This window comes from Mustela nivalis (assembly GCF_964662115.1).
Source record: "Mustela nivalis genome assembly, chromosome: 13".
In the NCBI taxonomy this organism is placed as follows: Eukaryota; Metazoa; Chordata; class Mammalia; order Carnivora; family Mustelidae; genus Mustela; species Mustela nivalis.
In genome coordinates, this window is record NC_139032.1 from 58,669,255 (window position 1) to 58,687,179 (window position 17,925).

Here is a 17,925-nt window from a genome sequence, read left to right on the forward strand (position 1 = left end):
TCAGGGTTTTTTTGAGGGAGGCTTGGATGGCTATGTATTTCCCCCTTAGGACCACCTTTGCTGTATCCCATAGGTTTTGAACCGAAGTGTCTTCATTCTCATTGGTTTCCATGAATTGTTTGAGTTCTTCTTTGATCTCCTGGTTGATTCAAGCATTCTTAAGCAAGGTGGTCTTTAGCTTCCAGGTGTTTGAGTTTATAGCAGCAATGGCCACAGTCGCCCAACTGTGGAAAGAACCAAGATGCCCTTCAACAGACGAATGGATAAGGAAAATGTGGTCCATATACACTATGGAGTATTATGCTTCCATCAGAAAGGATGAATACCCAACTTTTGTAGCAACATGGACGGCACTGGAAGAGATTATGCTGAGTGAAATAAGTCAAGCAGAGAGAGTCAATTATCATATGGTTTCACTTATTTGTGGAGCATAACAAATAGCATGGAGGACATGGGGAGTTGGAGAGGAGAAGGGAGTTGAGGGAAATTGGAAGGGAAGGTGAACCATGAGAGACTATGGACTCTGAAAAACAATCTGAGGGGTTTGAAGTGGTGGGGGGGTGGGAGGTTGGGGTACCAGGTGGTGGGTATTGGAGAGGGCACGGATTGCATGGAGCACTGGGTATGGTGAAAAAATAATGAATACTGTTATGCTGAAAATAAATTTTTAAAAATGTTGTAATTAACAATTCTATGCCTAAACATCTTGGAAATCTTTTTCAAGAGATACCCCTGTGTGATGATGTTTATATATATATTTCTTTACTTTCAAAAATCTGATTTTATTTTCTGAATCAAAAAGAAGTGTGTTCACGTTAGATGTAGAATGTTTAACTTTCCATTGATCTCTCTCAAAACACCTTCCTGATATTGTTAACAGTGCTTGGAACTGTAAAAAGTCAACATCCAATACCATACTTTAAAGAAAAAAAGTTTAAATGTCGGATTTATTTCTAAGGAGCCCTTCTCAAAGTTCAAGGCATTGGCAATTCTAAATACAAAGCTGTGATTACCAAGACAGCAGGGTACTGGCACAAAAACAGACACATAGACCAGTGGAATTGAGTAGAGAGCCCAGATATGGACTCTCAACTCTGTGGTCAAATAATCCTTGACAAAGCAGGAAAAAAGATAGTCTCTTTAATAAATGGTGCTGGGAAAATTGGACAGCTATGTACAGAAGAATGAAACTTGACCATTCTCTTACACCATACACTAAGATAAACTCAAAATGGATGAAAGGCCTCAATGTGAAACAGGAATCCATCAACATCCTAGAGGAGAACATAGGCAGTAACTCTTTGACGTCGGCCACAGCCACTTCTTCCAAGACATGTCTCCAAATGCAAAGGAAACATAAGTGAAAATGAACTTTTGGGACTTCGTGAAGTTAAAAACCTTCTGCACAGCAAAGGAAACAGTCAACAAAACAAAGAGGCAACCCACGGAATGGGAGAAGACATTCACAAATGACACTACAGACAAGGGACTGATATCCAAGATCTAGAAAGAACTTCTCAATCTCAACACCAAATAACAGACAATCAAGTCAAAAAAATGGGCAGAAGAAATGAACAGACACTTGTCCAATGAAGACACATGAAAAATGTTCATCATCACTAGCCATCAGGGAAATCCAAATCAAAACCCCATTGAGATACCATCTTACAGCAGTTATGATGGCAAAAATTGACAAGGCAAGAAACAACAAATGTTGGAAAGGGTGTGGAAAAAGGGGAACCCTCTTACACTCTTGGTGGGAATGCAAGTTGGTGCAGCCACTTTGGGGAACCATGTGGAGGTTCCTCAAAAAATTAAAAATTGAGCTACCCTATGATCTGGCAATTGCTCTACTGGGTATTTACCTCAAAGATACAGAGGTAGTGAAAAGAAGGGCCATATGTACTCCAATGTTCATAGCAGCAATGTCCACAATAGCCAAATTGTGGAAAGAGATGAGATGCCCTCAACAGATGAATGGATAAAGAAGATGTGGCCCATATAAACAATGGAATATTACTCAGCCACCAGAAAGGATGAATACCCAACTTTTGTGTCAACATTGATGGGGCTGGAGGAGATTATGCTGAGTGAAATAAGCGAAGCCAAGAAAATCAATTATGGTTTCACTTACTTGTGGAACATAAGGAATAACAATAACATGGAGGACATTAGGAGAAGGAAAGGAAAAGTGAAGGAGAGGAAATCAGAGAGGGAGACTCACTGAGAAACAGAGTTTTAGAGGGACTCTCTGAAAAACAGGATTTTAGAGGGGAGGGGATCAAGGGGATGGGTGACCCTGTTGGTGGTTATTAAGGAAGGCAAGTATTGCATGGAGCATTGGGTGTTACATGTAAACAATTAATCTTGGAACACTACATCAAAGCTATGTATGGTGACTAACGTAACTCAAAAAATATATATATTTTAAAATTTATAGTTAAATATATAAGTATACATGCATATATTTAAATACACAAATAGGTACATTTACATTTCTTGGTGTGTTTTAGATTATTACATAATCAGTTGCTGGAATGTGGAAACACAATAGATTATTTGGTAGATTGATTTAGTGTTGAGGAACACTCTTTTCAATATTTGTAATATATCTCAAAGGTATTCAGATTTTGTAAATAGAAGGCAATGATAACACCAGGGAATAATGACAACTTTTGTTTTCCTTTAAAATTGGTAGGCTTGTCTCTTTTCTTGCCCAACAGCCCTGTCTGGAATCTCCAGTTCAATGCTGAAGGTTTTGTTTTGCTTTTGTTTTGTTTTGATTATGACAGGGTCTTGTTTGAAATGCTCTGATTTGGGCACCTGGGTTGCAGAGTGGGTTAAGCCTCTGCCTTTGGCTCAGGTCATGATCTCAAGGTCCTGAGATAGAGGCCCATATCAGGCTCCCTGCTCAGCGGGGAGACTGCTTCCGCCTCTCTGCCTACTTGTGATCTCTCTTTCTCTGTCAAATAAATAAATAAAATCTTAAAAAAATTAAAAAGCATAACAAATAGCATGGAGGACATGGGGAGTTAGAGAGGAGAAGGGAGTTGGGGTAAATTGGAAGGGGAGGTGAACCATGAGAGACTATGGACTCTGAAAAACAATCTGAGGGGTTTGAAGTGGTGGGGGGGTGGGATGTTGGGGTACCAGGTGATGGGTATTATAGAGGGCACAGATAGCATGGAGCACTGGGTATGGTGAAAAAATAATGAATACTATTATGCTGAAAATAAATAAAAAATTTAAAAAATTAAAAACAAATGTTCCGATTTCACCTATTTGGGTAATTACCTTTATCATCTGTTGTCTGTGACCATCTGGGATGTTTGATTTGGTCATGTCAGTAAACATGTTCATGGGAGGCTGTAATCTTTTGAAGATTTTGGGGGTCATCCTAACGTGAGATAAATGGTTATGAGTCATAATGAGGCGGGAAGTAATCAGCATATAAGCAGAGTTGTGAAAGCCTCCATTTGTCAGTGGTCTGTTCTAGACTCTTTGGTTACCTCCAAAAGCATGGACTGAGTTGAAAGCTGGTTTTCTTTGCTTCTGAGACCTTTAGATCAGGGAGCATTCAGGTTTGCCTCAGGGATTGGGCCATCCCTCCCAACTAAGAAGATGGACCTGCTATAGGGATGGGAAAGTGGGTAGGGAATGTCTCTTCCCAACCTGCTGGCAAGAGGGAGAAGGGCTTTGAATGAGGGCACTTGGAGCATAACTAATGTCCTGAGGCTTACGTTCAGTGCTTTTTCTTCTTCAAAATGAAAATATCTTATGACTTCTCCTGTTAATATATGATCACTGTATCACTATATGATATTCTTACAGGCCTCTCATACTTTTTATATATTTTCCTTAGGTATTGTAAAATTTTTCTAACTGTGGTGAATTATATACAACCCCTCTTGTGTGCTGTCTTAATATTGCTTGTAGTTTTGGCATTTAGTAAATTTTCTTTAGCTAAACAACATTTGTGGATAGTATCCTTTTTTCCTTCTTTTCAATATTTATGTTCCTTGTTTTCCTCATCTTATCTATTTATCTAGACTGCAAAATGATGTAGACATTGAAAGCTGGTGACCTCATCCATGTCGTAGACATACTGCTTACTGATGTTCTGATACTTCCTTTCACGTTAGGGATAGTTTCTTCTATTGAAGTGTGCTACTTTTAAGAAGTCAGAAATCTAGGTTAAGTTTTATCAAGTGACTTCTCAACATCTGTTGATCAGATCACTTTTTCTTCTTGAATCTATTAACAAAATGGTTGCAATAGATCTCCTAATGTATCCTAATGTTAGAAAACTTGAAGCCCCTTAAAAAACTGGGTCCTTTGTGTGATATATTTAATATGCAATGGTTTAAAACTACTGAGGTTCAGTAAGTGACTTTTTATCATGTGATCAAGTTTCTCTGCTCATTCATTATCATCTTATTCTTTTAAATGTCTTTATGCTAATACTTGTCTACTTTTACTTTCTCTTAAAATTTTCACATATATATATATATATGATTCCATTTATCAGAGAGAAAGAGAAAAGGGGAGAGAGAGAACAAGTCGGGGAGGACAGAAGGAGAGGGAAAAGACTCCACACTGAGTAGCTGAGCAGAGTCTGACATGGCTCCATCCAAGGAATCTGGGGTCATGACCTGAGCTGAAGGCAGCTACTAACTGACTGAGGCACCCAAAAGCCCTAACAAGCATATGAATACTTTTGTTATTTCAGTGTCAATGCAGTGAATTATATTCACACGATTCCCCTTCCTTCCATATCCTTCACAAGATCAGACCTTCAATGTGTTGTAACTATACTTCTTTTTCTAAATTTCTCAGTTTAATTAAGTCATCTAAAATTGTAACTGGAGTTATACCATTGCTTTGTTGTCACTGTTTACCCTGATGCATTTCCTAATAATTCCTTCATATATTTGTCTTTGCACATTTGGCATTAAGCATTTATTAGACTTTATCAGTCTTCAGACATTTGACCATTCCCCACTGTGTCTTATATACCATATCTGTCCCAGTCCTTCCATTATGTATTTTTAGCTGTTTTTTGGGAAAACTTTATAAATAAAATTTCTTTTTGAGAAAGGAATTATAGGGGTGTGTGCTCTCTGTGTTTGCATGTGCCAACATTTCAACTCTCATATTGGTACAATGGTCAGGGTAGGAGAATTCCAGACTTGCAGCCCGCTATGTACTAGAGCTATTTGAAAGTCAAAAATAAAACTCAAAGTGTTATCTTTCCTGGACATCAAGTAGTTCAGTATGCACCTGAGAGATAGACAACTCCAAGGCTTGGCCAATAGTATATACTTTTGTCCAAGTGCTTCTAGAATGGAACAGAAATATCCCATTAAATGTTTCCTGTTCACTTAAAGCCTTCTGTGTAATCAGATTTGCCTATGCACCTTTGATGAAAGTGGCCCTTTATCTTATCCTCCTCAGGAGACCCTCCTGAGAGAAGCTAGGCAACAAAGATCTATCAGGAGCCCCCACTATCACTGGATGACATGTTTGCATAGGACCAGGTTCTTCACAGAGGACTTCACATCTTTGTTCCTGAGGCTGTATATGATGGGCTTGAGCATAGGGGTCACCATCCCACAGAAGAGGGAGGTAAGCTTGTCTGAAATTCCTGCTTGTCTGCTCCTAGGGTGTCCTTGGACTTGGGCTTCCCATACATGAAGAGGATGGTCCCATAGAAGATGACCATGACTATGAAGTGAGCAGAACAGGTGAAGAAGACCTTTTTCCTCCCCTCAGTTGATGGGATCCTCAGGATGGTAGCAATGATAAACACATAGGAGACAAAAATAAATAGAACTGGAATGCTCAGAAAGATCACACTGGCCACTGCCATATTGATTGCTTTGATGGAGATGTCAGGCCAACCTCAGAATAGCCAGGATCTCACAGATAAAGTGGTTGATGACATTGTCCCCACAGAAGGGTAGTCGCATCACTAAGGATATTTGCATCATGGCAATCATGTTTCCAGCTTCCCAGGAGCCACGGGCACAAGGCAGCCTTGCTCATGACCACAGGGTATCTAAGGGGGATACAGATGGCCACATAGTGATCAAATGCCATCATGCCCAGAAGCGCATACTCTGCCTCCTATGGCAAAGGAGAGAAGCATCTGCTTATCACAGGCTGAAAAGGAGATGGTTTTCCTGGGTCTTAGGAAGATGTCAAGAATCTGGGGGACTGAGAAGGTTGTGTAGCAGATGTCTAGGATTGAGGGTTTCTCCAGGAAGAAGCACATGAACATGTGCTAGTAGGTGGTAGGCACAGTCACCATGATGATGACCCCATTGCCCAGCAGGATCACTACATACATCGAGAGAATGAGCACAAAGAACATTTGGCATAGGAGGAAATACTGGTTCTGTTGGCCAGAAGGGACTCAGGGACCAGAACTATCTTCATATACCAGAAGGAGGAGATTTGGAGCATCTTCTGGTGAGGCACTAAGCTTTAGGAGTGAAGGTAGACACTATTGGAAGGTAGAGTTAAGCATAATTCGAGGAAGAATTTGCTAGGACTAAGTGAAAAATCTACAATCTGATGTATTGAATTGTCTGTCACTGGAGATGTCCAAGCAAATGTGCACTGCCTAGGGTCAGGGGCATTGGAGAGGAACAGCATGCATCCTGTGCATAGGGTTGAACAAGAAAACCTCCTGAGTCCTCTTCTAACAATGATGTTGCAAGGCTTCACTAAGTGTCAGAAGTTTGCTTAAATGGCCACTAGATGCCAATTGTGTATTTGCAATAGCAAGATTGTTTCCCTACCGGTACAAAGTAGAAGTTAGGAAAGGGACTAACATAAGGATGTGAAATTTTATTAACCGAATAGGCATCCTTAGGCAATTCATCCTTTCTTGTTTTAAGATTTTATTAATTTATTTGAGAGAGAGAGAGAGAGAGAACAGCAAGGGGAGCAGCAGGCAGAGGTACAGGGAGAAGCAGGCTCACCTGAGCAGGGAGCCCAACACATGCTCTATCCCAGGACTCTGAGATCCCAACCTGAGCTGAAGGCAGCTGCTTAACCGATGGAACCACCCAGGCACTCCCTTAGGCAATGCATTCTTAATAAACATATGAAAATGTAAATATCACTTGAAGCAAAACCAACTTCCAAGATCTAGTATCAAAATTGGACTCACTTTCTAAATTCTCTTTAGAAAAAAGTCTGCCATATTCAAAGAACTTCATAGAACTTGCCATAAAAACTTGCTTCTATTCATCTGCAACACTTCTGAATCTCTCATTTACCTTGTGTGTCTATTACTCTATATAGGGACGGTGTCTTACTCTGTTCCACATGGCACACAGCACTGGGCAGCATTCATGATACGACCAATACTGGTATCTACTAGTTCCATTGTGCTTACCATTTACAAAGAACTTGTTTATAGTAAGTAATTCATGTGAAATCAAGTGGTTAGATGTTAAAATATGATGAAATAGACTGAAAATGGTTAGGCAACCAACCGAAGCTCATAGATAAGAAAAAGCTTCCCTGTTTTTATCCTGCTGAGCTATGGAGGCTCAGGAAATGTTACCGAGTTTACATCTCTTGGACGTTCAATGTATACTGTAGCATATTAAAGACTTCTAAAGACTTCGTGAAGTCCTGAAACAAAGAAACATGTCAAATATTAGCCTCCAAAGTCTTCAAATATATTTAGCCTCTGTCTATCTATCAGTCAATATCTCTATCATCTTTCTTTTTTCTAGAATGTGGGGTACCCTCCAACCAAATACTGGCTTTTCTAGTGGGGATATCTCGAAGTGTTGAGCATCAAATTCAAACTCTATACTCTTTCTTGCCATTAACTTCCTAGCAGTGTTTCATAATGTGAAGTGCATTGAGAAAAAATAGCCTCAATTATCCCATAACTAAGAAGAAATGGAGTGTACCAGAATAGCTTGTTCCCACCCAAAAACTCTTATCTGGAGAACTTGCCTTTGTCTCTTGCCGCTTCCAGTCAGCGACAGCGACGAGAGAAGAATTAGACACAAACAAGTCAGCTGCAAAAGACTGAGAGCAGGGGACAACAGTCGAAAAGGACTGCTGGCACGAGCAACTCCACAGTCTTACTTTTATTAGATAGAAAACAATAACCAACAGAAGGATTGATGAAGGTCACACGTTTGTCATGTCTTGCAGGCCAGCAAGGAGGAGGGTAATGTTTATAGTTAACCAAGCACATTCAAAGGACTCATCTAACAACGAGCACTTCTGGGAAGAGAAAGGAGCGATCACGAAAAAGGGAATCAGGCGGTTTTCGTTCCACCCTGAGCTGACCAGGCGTTCCCCGCGCTCAGCTTTCCTGAAGCAGGCGGTGTTCCGCCTTGAGCGAGCTGGGCATCCCCAGCTGCCCAGCTTCACGGTCGTACATCATCCTTCTCCCCCAAAGACCTGTTGTCAGGATCAGTGTTTCTTAAGGCCATATCTAAATGTGCTTGGCAACTAGTAAAACCCTCCAGGGGTTACAGTTTAACTAACAAATTGTTCCGAGGGGCAGCAGCAGTCTCTTCTTATACTTCAGTCAAACTGACTCTATTTCAAAAATGGTCCAAAATGAAAATTCCCACTTCCTCCTCATTCCTGTGACTCTGCTGGGGAATCCAAAAGGGATGGCAACAGTGCTGGGAGCACCTTCTCTCCTCTGTGCACTGACTGACTGTGTAGCTCAGACATAGTGCAGGCCTTTAACCAAACTCACTCTGATAGTTCCTCTCTCCTTGGTTTTATCATGTGTTCAGAATGTCCTTGTGTATTCAATTAAAGATCCATTGTGTGACATCTGTTAAAACTCTCAGCTCTATGGCTAAAACTCAGAAGATACACTCCAAAAAGTTAAACATTCTTTGAAAATAAACAGAAGGGCAAGAGAGGATTCTGGATTGCATGACTTGTCTTTTTGAAGGCAGCTATAATGATCAGAGGTCCTTTATCTCATAGAGTGGGAACACAGAGGAGCCCTCCATCACTGGGTGAAACATTTCTGAGGCACCAGGTTCTTCACAGCAGCCTTCACGTCCTTGTTCCTGAGGCTGTAGATGATGGGGTTGAGCATGGGGGTCACCACCCCATAGAAAAGGGGGATGAGCTTGTCTGAAAGGTCTTCTTTGTTATTCCCTAGGGTATCCTTAGACTTGGGCTTTGTATACATGAAAAATAAGGTCCCATAGAAGATGACCACCACAGTGAAGTGGGCAGAGCAGGTGGAGAAGGCCTTTCTCCTCCCCTCGGCTGAGGGGATCCTCAGGATGGTAGCAATGATGAACACATAGGAGACAAAAATGAAGAGAACTGGGACCACCAGGAAGATCACATTGGCAACCCCCATGCTGATCACATTGATGGAGATGTCAGTACAGGCCAACTTTAGGACAGCTAGTAGCTCACAGGCAAGGTGGTTGATGACGTTGTTCCCACAGAAAGGCAGCTGAATTGTCAAAGATGTGTGTACCACAGAAGCCGTACAACCAATAGCCCAGGAGCTGACAGCCATGGGGACATAGGTGGCCTTGCTCATGACCACGGGGTACCTAAGGGGGTTACAGATGGCCACATAGCGATCAAATGCCATCATGCCCAGAAGCACACACTCTGTGGCACCCATGGCAAAGGAGAGAAACATCTGCACAGCACAGGCTGAGAAGGAGATGGTTTTCCTGGGGGTCAGGAAGCTGTCGAGAATGAGGGGGACTGAGGAGGTCGTGTAGCAGATGTCCAGGAAGGAGAGGTTCGCCAGGAAGAAGTACATGGGTGTGTGCAGGCGGGAGTCAAGGATGGTCACCAAGATGAGGACCCCGTTTCCCAGCAGGATGACCAGGTACATCAGGAGGATGAGCACAAAGAATATTTTCTCTAGCTTTGGGTAGGCTGAGAGCCCCAGGATTATGAACCCTGCCACAGGGGAGGACCAGTTGGCTTTTTCCATGTGCTATGCCTTCTGTCATCAGCCAAGGACAAATGCAGCACAGGAGGCTTTCTTGAGAAAAGTCTCAGGCATCTTGTACACCATCACTCTGTGCTACAGAACAGGACAACATATGTGCATGAGAGATAAATGATTGAAAGAGACAGTAGGTAGGAGTGGGGTTAGATCTTAGATGGGGGACGGTCAGGGCTGGAAGAGGGCTTACAAATACTGCATTGAGGCCCAGAGAGGGGAAGTGACCTGTCCAAGTCTTCTGAGCAAGGTGGTGATAGAGACAGGACCTGAGCCCAGCAGAGCTAATCCTCAGTCAAGGAGGGCTTTTCCTCTTCTTTTGATGAGCATGGGAAAATGCTGTAAATTCTTTGTATTTGATGTAAATGAATAGAAATTTCATTTAATCTGGGCTTTCCTTGATTCATAGAGAGGAGACTCCCCAAGCTGACCCTATTCTTACAACTCCCAAATTTCAAGCCTTTGTTAAACATTGATTACCTTTGAAAGAACCTTTTTTAAAGTGCTAATCCCCACCGAGGCAGAATAAATCCTAGGTAAAATTTCAACCACATGAGGGATCCTTCCTTAGTTTGCTCACCCTCAGCAACAGACTTGCCTATTGTCAGAATTGGGATCTGCCTATTGTAATACATATTAAAGGCAATATGTGGGGGGGTTCCCTCATGGGCAGGAATTCATGAAGGCCACAGAAGGAGTAATTGGAGTGAGTGAACCCACACTATGGGATGACAGCCAAGCAGCTTATTGACCAGTTAACTCAGTTCTTGATAAAAAAAAAAAAAAAAAAAAAAAGCTTCGGTTTCTGCCCTGCCACCACCTCTAACTATGGTTTGCAGCAGAAGATAATATTTCTGACCTGTGGTCAAAAGGTCAACAGTAGCCTTATGTTGCATCCTCACTGTCTAGATCACTTACCTCACTGTGGCTCATCATGTGGCCATTATCATCTTGCATTGTCACAGGATGAAAGGGAGTCCGGTATAATAAGATACTATGAGGGAGAGACCACATTCACATAACTTTATTATGAGATGTTGTTATAATTATTGTATGTTATTACCGGTTATTGTTAACCTCTCACTGTGTCAGATTTGTAAATTAAACTGTATCATAGGTATATGTATGTAGGAAGAGAAGGGATACATAGAGTTCAGTACTATCTGTGGTTTGAGGCATCCACTGGGGGTGTTGGGAGGTATCCCCATGAATAGGAGGTAGAAAGAAAGTGAGGAGAATAGAACTAGCCACAGACTGGGCATCACAGACAGGATGGGTCCCAGCTTGCCTGTCTGCTCTCCCTGTGACCCCGTGAAAGGCTCAGTCTTCTGGGAAATCTCAGCAGGATGGGGTAGAAATCAGGCTTCCTTCTTGCCAGGACTCTGGGCTCCTCTCAGGGAGGATGGAACAGCAGTGTCAGGGCAGGGCTGGGTCAGTGGTGAGCTCTGTAGAGCAGGAGGGACTGCCTGGGCTTAACCTCAGCTGCTCCTCCCTGCTCCAGCATCAGCGGCTCACATCTGGTTGCAGCTGGAAGGTGCTTGGAGCAGAGGCAGAGGGAGGAGGAAAGTCCATTTTGGGAAAATGCTCTGCAAAAGTCATGGCCACCAAGCTTGTCCCAACCACAGCCCAGCGCTCCCCACCTGCATCCTGCTTGTAGCCATTTCTCAGTCTCCTGATCCTGGAGCCAATTCTCAGTTTCTCGCTGTGCCCTGGGCCAGACCCTGGATCCCAGAGAAGGACCCCAGACACTCTCCTGCTGGGCTTCTTTCACCTCTGAGATCCTGTGTCTTCTTTTTCCCCATACAGCCCTTTGGAAACTCTAGCCTCTGGTGGGGTTTCTCTCACATCCTTCCTCCTAGATGTGCAGGCTAACTGGGTGTCTCAGCTACAGACTCTTCATGGGGAGGACCTGTCATCCTGGTCTGAAGCCCAGAAATCCCATGGGTACATCTTCCCCAGCAGTGAAAGGAGTCCTCAAGAAGTAGCTGTGAACTCCTACAGGGACCTTGTTGGTCTCAAAAGCAATTTAAAGTTTGGAATGTCAAATGTGCACAGGGTACAGGCCCTATACATACATACCTGGGGCCTCCAGGGACCTTCTCCCTGTCCCAATTAGAGATAACGACTGGGACATGGGCACCTGGAGATGGACAAGGCTGTATAGCAGATGGTGGTTTCCTCCTGAGCTTTCCCTGGGCTCCCAGAGAAGCCAGTGCTCCTTTCAGGGCCAGAGTATGTTGTCCCCCTGCTGAGTCCTTGACATCCAGAATGGGGAGGCAGGACACATGTCTCACAACAGCAGCAGCAGAACTGGCTACACTGAGTGAGGTGCTCTCATGGGCCAGGCACTGTGAAAGACACTTCACAAACCTTCATTTCAACATTTCCTCCACTTCCTCACCAGCACACTTTATTTCTTGCCATATTGATTCTCAGCATTCTGAGTTGTGTGAGGTGGTATCTCACTGTCGGTTTGATTTAATTTGAGCATTGTTTCATGTTTTCTTTAGCCCTCTGTAGGTCATCTTTGGAGACATATCTATTCAGATCCTCTGCCCATTTTTTATCAGATTATTTTCTTGGTGTTGAGTTGTATTTTTTATGTATATATTTTGGAGTAGTATCTAAATATATTGTTTGCAAGTATCTTCTCCCATTGAGCAGATTGCCTTTTTGCTTAGCTGATGATTTCCTTCACTGTGCAAAAGCTTTTTAGTTCGATGAGGTCCAAGAGGACTTTTCTGAGGAAGATTATCCTGAAAAATATTGTTGCAAGAGATTTTTGTGCAAGAATGTGTGCAAGAGATTGTTGTTGCCTAGGTTTTCTTTTAGGAGTTTTATGGTCAGGTCTTGTCATTAATCAATTTTTATTTCACATTTGTATGATATAAGAAAATAGTACTGTTTCATTCTTTTGCATGTAGTTCTCCAGTTTTCTCAACAGCATTTATTGAAAAGACTGTCTTTTCCGCATTTTGTGTTCTTGTGTCCTTTGTTGTAGATTAATTGATGAGATCAGCACCAGTTCACTTCTGGGTGTGCTATGCTATTCCTCCAATCAATGTGTCTATTTTTGTATCAGCATCAAACTCTTTTGATGACTATAGCTTTGTATTGATTTTGTCCTCCTTCTTGATCTCATCATCATGATTGTCACCCCATTAGTAGGTTTTACTTGTACCTGAAAGAAAATGTAAAAGGTATAGAAGGATATAGAATCAGAATTACTCCTTTATCTTGTCACCTAGTTAAGTACCCTTGAGGCAACCAATGCTAGCAATGTCCTAATGGTTTTTTCTCCCAGAGATATTCTATGGATTTTGTTCAGTTAGAAAAGCAAGATAATAAGACAAATTTTGCACAACAATGCACCACCTTAATACCTTGATTTTCTTTTTTAAAAATAAATTTTAGAATTAGTTTGTCTGTATTTCTTTTAATTTTTATTTAAGATTTTATTTATTTATTTGATATATAGAGAGAGAGAATAAGAGAGAGAGAGAGAGCATGAGAAGGAGGAGGGTCAGAGGGAGAAGCACATTCCCTGTCGAGCAGGGAGCCCAATGCAGGACTCGATCCTGGTACTCTGGGATCATGACCTGAACCAAAGGCAGTCGCCCAACCAAATGAGCCACCCGGGTGCCCAATACCTTGATTTTCGCACAGAACAATATACCTTGGGTTTATCTGAAAAAAATGTGTAATACTGCCTCATTCTTTGAAATCACGGAATTTATTCCATTGTAAGAATGTGCCATCATTTAATTAACCAGTCAAATATTAATGGACATTTAGATCTTCTAGTCTTTTCCAACCTTATTCTGTTATAATCAATGGCACAACATATTCATAATTTTGCATGTGATAAAAATATACCACATTTGTAATTTTGAGAAGTATTGCCAAATTTACACATTGCTATCATCAGCGTATAAGCATAGGTGTTTTCCACACTCTGATAACATACTATTTTAGTCTCTCAGGAGCTCTTTTTGCTATTTTTCAATCTGAAAGATGAGAGATGACATCACACTGTAGTATTTAATGCTTTAGGAATTTAAAACAATTTAAAATGTGAAAATAGCACACATATGTAAATGCATATGAAAGCTCATTAAACACATATTGTTAATTTAAAGATTAATAAAGTAATAATCTTCTAATTTAAAAGCTAAAACACTGCTAATACCTTGAAAGCTCCCTGGCTACTTCCTCAACCATCCTTTCCCTCTCTTTCCAGAGATAACCACATTCCTGATTTAATTTGTTTTCCTGAATTTTATTACTTTGTACACATTCTTAAATGCTAAAGTTTAGGCTTTCATTTTTCTAAACTCAATATACATGGTGCCTGGGGAGCTCACTCGGTTGTCTCTATGTCTTAGGGCTCCTTGGGTGATCTCGGGGTCCTGGGATCCAGAGACTTGTCAGGCTCCTTGCTTGATGGGAGTCTGCTTCTCCCTTTCTCTCTCCCCCCCTTCTCCCTCTCTCTCTTAGATAAAAAAATTTAAACTCAATATAAATTGACCCCTTATAGGTGTTCTTTTTAATTTGTTTCTTCAGACAATATTATGTTTGTGAGGTTTACTCATGTTTATGAGTATAGCTAAATTCATTAATTTGTATTGCTAAATTCCATTTTATGAATAAAACACAGCTTATTTATACATTCTATTTTGATGGATCATTGGGTTGCCTCCTAGTTGAATGCTGCTATAAATATCTTACACATTTCTCCTTGGTACACGTATTTCCAATTGTCCTGTTTGCGTTTATGACCCATCCTCTCTCCAGTGACATGTAATACATCACATGTGTTATATATCAAATCTCCAAACATGCTTGTGTCCATTTCTGGGATCCCTATTCTTTTTTTTTTTTTTAATATAATTTTTTATTTTTTATAAACATATATTTTTATCCCCAGGGGTACATTTGCGACAACATGGATGGAACTAGAGCGTATCATGCTTAGCGAAATAAGTCAAGCAGAGAAAGACAACTATCATATGATCTCCCTGATATGAGGAAGTGGTGATGCAACGTGGGGGCTTAAGTGGGTAGGAGAAGAATCAATGGGATCCCTATTCTTTTCCATTCATTTATTTGTCTGTTCATGTATCAATGCTAAGTTGCTCCAATCACTATAGCTTTATAGTATACTTTGATATCTTGTAGGGTAAATCCTTTTATCCTAATCCAGTACATCTTCAAATATGTCATGGCAGTTTTTAGTCCTTTGTTCTCTAAAATTATTAAGTTGGTTCAACTTCTTAAATTGTATAATTATTATTTTGGAGATTTAAAAATTGATATTACATTGAAGCTATAGGTCAGTTAGTAGAGAACTAATATCTCCATAACAAATTTTCTGACCCATGAATGGGAATTTTTCTCTATTTTACTATTACTCAAAACATGTTATAATTAAAAATTTTACACATGAAGGTCATGGAGATCTTTTGCCAGATTTACCGCTGTATGATGATATTTATATTTTAATACAGATGTATTAAAATTTTATATTTAAATATATGAATATGTATGATTATATTTAAATATATAATATGTATGCTTATGTTTCTTGGATTTAAAAAATATTTCATAATCTGTTGCTGGAATATGAAAATACAATAGATTTTTTGTACATTGATTTAGTGTTGAGGAACACTTTTAAATATTTATACCTCTAAGTTATTTTAGATTTTGCTTATAGGCAACAATAACACCAGTAAACAATGACAGCTTTCATCTTCCTTCAAAATTGATAGACTTTTCTCTCTTCTTGCCCTACTGCACTGGCTAGGACCTCCAGTTTAACACTGAAAGGTTTTTGTTTTGTTTTGTTCTCTTATTTGTGGAGCATAACAAATAGCATGGAGGACATGTTTTGTTTTGTTTTAATCATGAATGGGTGTTGTTTTTTTCAAATGCTTTTCCTGCTTCACTTGATATACTGACGTAGTTTTCCTTACTTAGCCTCTTAATATGATAGATTACATTGACTGATCTTCGACTATTGAAACAGCCTGTCATTCTTGGGCGACGAGACTCTCCTTGCTGAATCTCCTAGAGAGCAGGAGATTCAGCTTGCCACTAGGGCTCTGCTGATTCCATCCTGGCTGGCAAGGGCAGGGGTACATTTTTACTATTGCCAGGTCCTCTGCTGACATCATGGGAAGAGTGACCTCACCGCCATAGGCATAAGTCCAGACTCTCCTTTAGACCCTCTCTGATACCACCCGGGTTGGGGGGGACCAAGAAGGGGCACCTCATTACACAAGGTAGAGGATGAAAAGTCCAGACTTCCAACATGGTCTCCACCGACACCTGGAGTGGGGATTTGTTACTGTCCAGTGGAGACAAAAGTCCCACCTCTCTGCTCAGCCTCTTCTGATGCCACATTAGATTTAGGATATTTGCATCAGTGTTCCTAGACAGTACATGCCTGAAAAGAGTTTACTGCTTTTTTTGTTTGTTTCAAAAAGAGCCTGGGATTTGACCAAGACTGGTTTGCACTTTCTTGTATGTCAACTGAGAATGATCTACTATGTAGGATTGGAGATGGAATATGCAGTGGTCAGCAGGAGAGGGAGACCAGACAAAGATGATTTTACTTTGGGCTTTGTTATTGTCAGGATTCCCTAGGCTTCTAGCTAGAGAACTTACTCCAACCAGCTTATTCTCACAATGAGCTGTAATGTTCATGCAACTGAGAAGTTCAAAGGTGGATTCAGTCCCAGGTCCAGTCGGATTTAGGGACTCAACATGTCATTAGGACCTTGAGTTTCTTCATCTGTTTGTTTTCTCTATTTGTCTTTTCCTGGCTATATTTTACACTCTAGTGGACAGACTTCCTCACATGGGAGGGAAGAGAGTTGTCAGCAGTCTGATTCAGTTTCTTCTATTGGAGTCTCCAAATGCGAACCGAGCCCTGGCCAACACCTTGACTGCAGCGTTGTGTGGGACTTGGTTGAACTCTTGACTTACAGAAACTGCAAGATTATAAGTGTGTGCTGTTTGAAGCTCCTAATTTGGTGGTGATCTGCTATGCAGCATAGAAAGCTAATATGGGACCTTTTCTATGCTTGCTCCAATTACAAATGTCCTAGGGAATAGCTCTGCTTAGTTTGCCTTAGGTTACGTGCCTTCCATTAGACTGACTGATGTGCCAAGAGTTGGTGTACTATGATTGGTAGCTGCATTAGGTGACATAAGAGTGAGAGGGAGCAGTTGGGGGCAAAACTTTGCCCCCAAAGCAATAGGTGTACTGTGCAGGATACAGCTGACTTCTGTGATGGCATTCTTAGGGAGTCCAGCTGTGACTTTTGACTACTTATCGCAGACGTTGCAAATTGGCAACCTCTACCCAAATCTGACTATGGAACTCATTTTTGTTTGGCCCTTATAATACTTATCTTGATACTAGAGGTAAACAAGGAACCTGCAGGTGGGGTAGATGCTCTACATCCCTTCCCCTACTCCTGCATCCCTTCCTAGCAGCAGCTGACTGGAATCCAGCAAGGTTATCTGCTGGAAGACACAGTCAGCTGCTGCTTCACACCTGGTCCTCTCCTATAGTCCAGCATCTGAAATGCTCCCATTTCACCTATTGAGGTGATTACATTCTTGACTTATTTTCTGAGACCATCTGGGATGTTTGATTTGGTCATGTCAGTAAACACGTTGCACTTGAAGGTTTTAGGGGTGATCCTAACCTGAGATAAATGGTTATGAGTTGTAGTGAGGCGGGAAGTAATCAGCACATAAGCAGAGCTGTGAAAGCCTCCATTTGTCAGTGGTCTGTTCTAGACTCTTTGGTTACCTCCAAAAGCATGGACTGAGTTGAAGGCTGGTTTTCTTTGCTTCTGAGACCTTTAGATCAGGGAGCATTCATGTTTGCCTCAGGACTTGGACCTTCCCTCCCAACTAAGAGTTGGGGCTGC

General features: G+C 41.2%; 1 protein-coding gene and 1 pseudogene across 2 annotated transcripts; both read right to left on the reverse strand.

Moving 5' to 3' along the window:
• Window positions 1-5,507: 5,507 nt before the first annotated feature.
• On the reverse strand, window positions 5,508-6,373 carry LOC309846323 (olfactory receptor 13C7-like; annotated as a pseudogene). The gene has a single exon. The product of its transcript is annotated as an olfactory receptor 13C7-like (transcript).
• A 2,634-nt stretch (window positions 6,374-9,007) lies between these two features.
• On the reverse strand, window positions 9,008-9,967 carry LOC309846102 (olfactory receptor 2S2-like; the record flags this gene model as incomplete). The annotated part of the gene is made up of 1 exon (XM_082694806.1): window positions 9,008-9,967. One exon carries the CDS (start codon window positions 9,965-9,967, stop codon window positions 9,008-9,010), a length of 960 nt encoding a protein of 319 aa, XP_082550932.1.
• Between the last annotated feature and the right edge of the window lie 7,958 nt (window positions 9,968-17,925).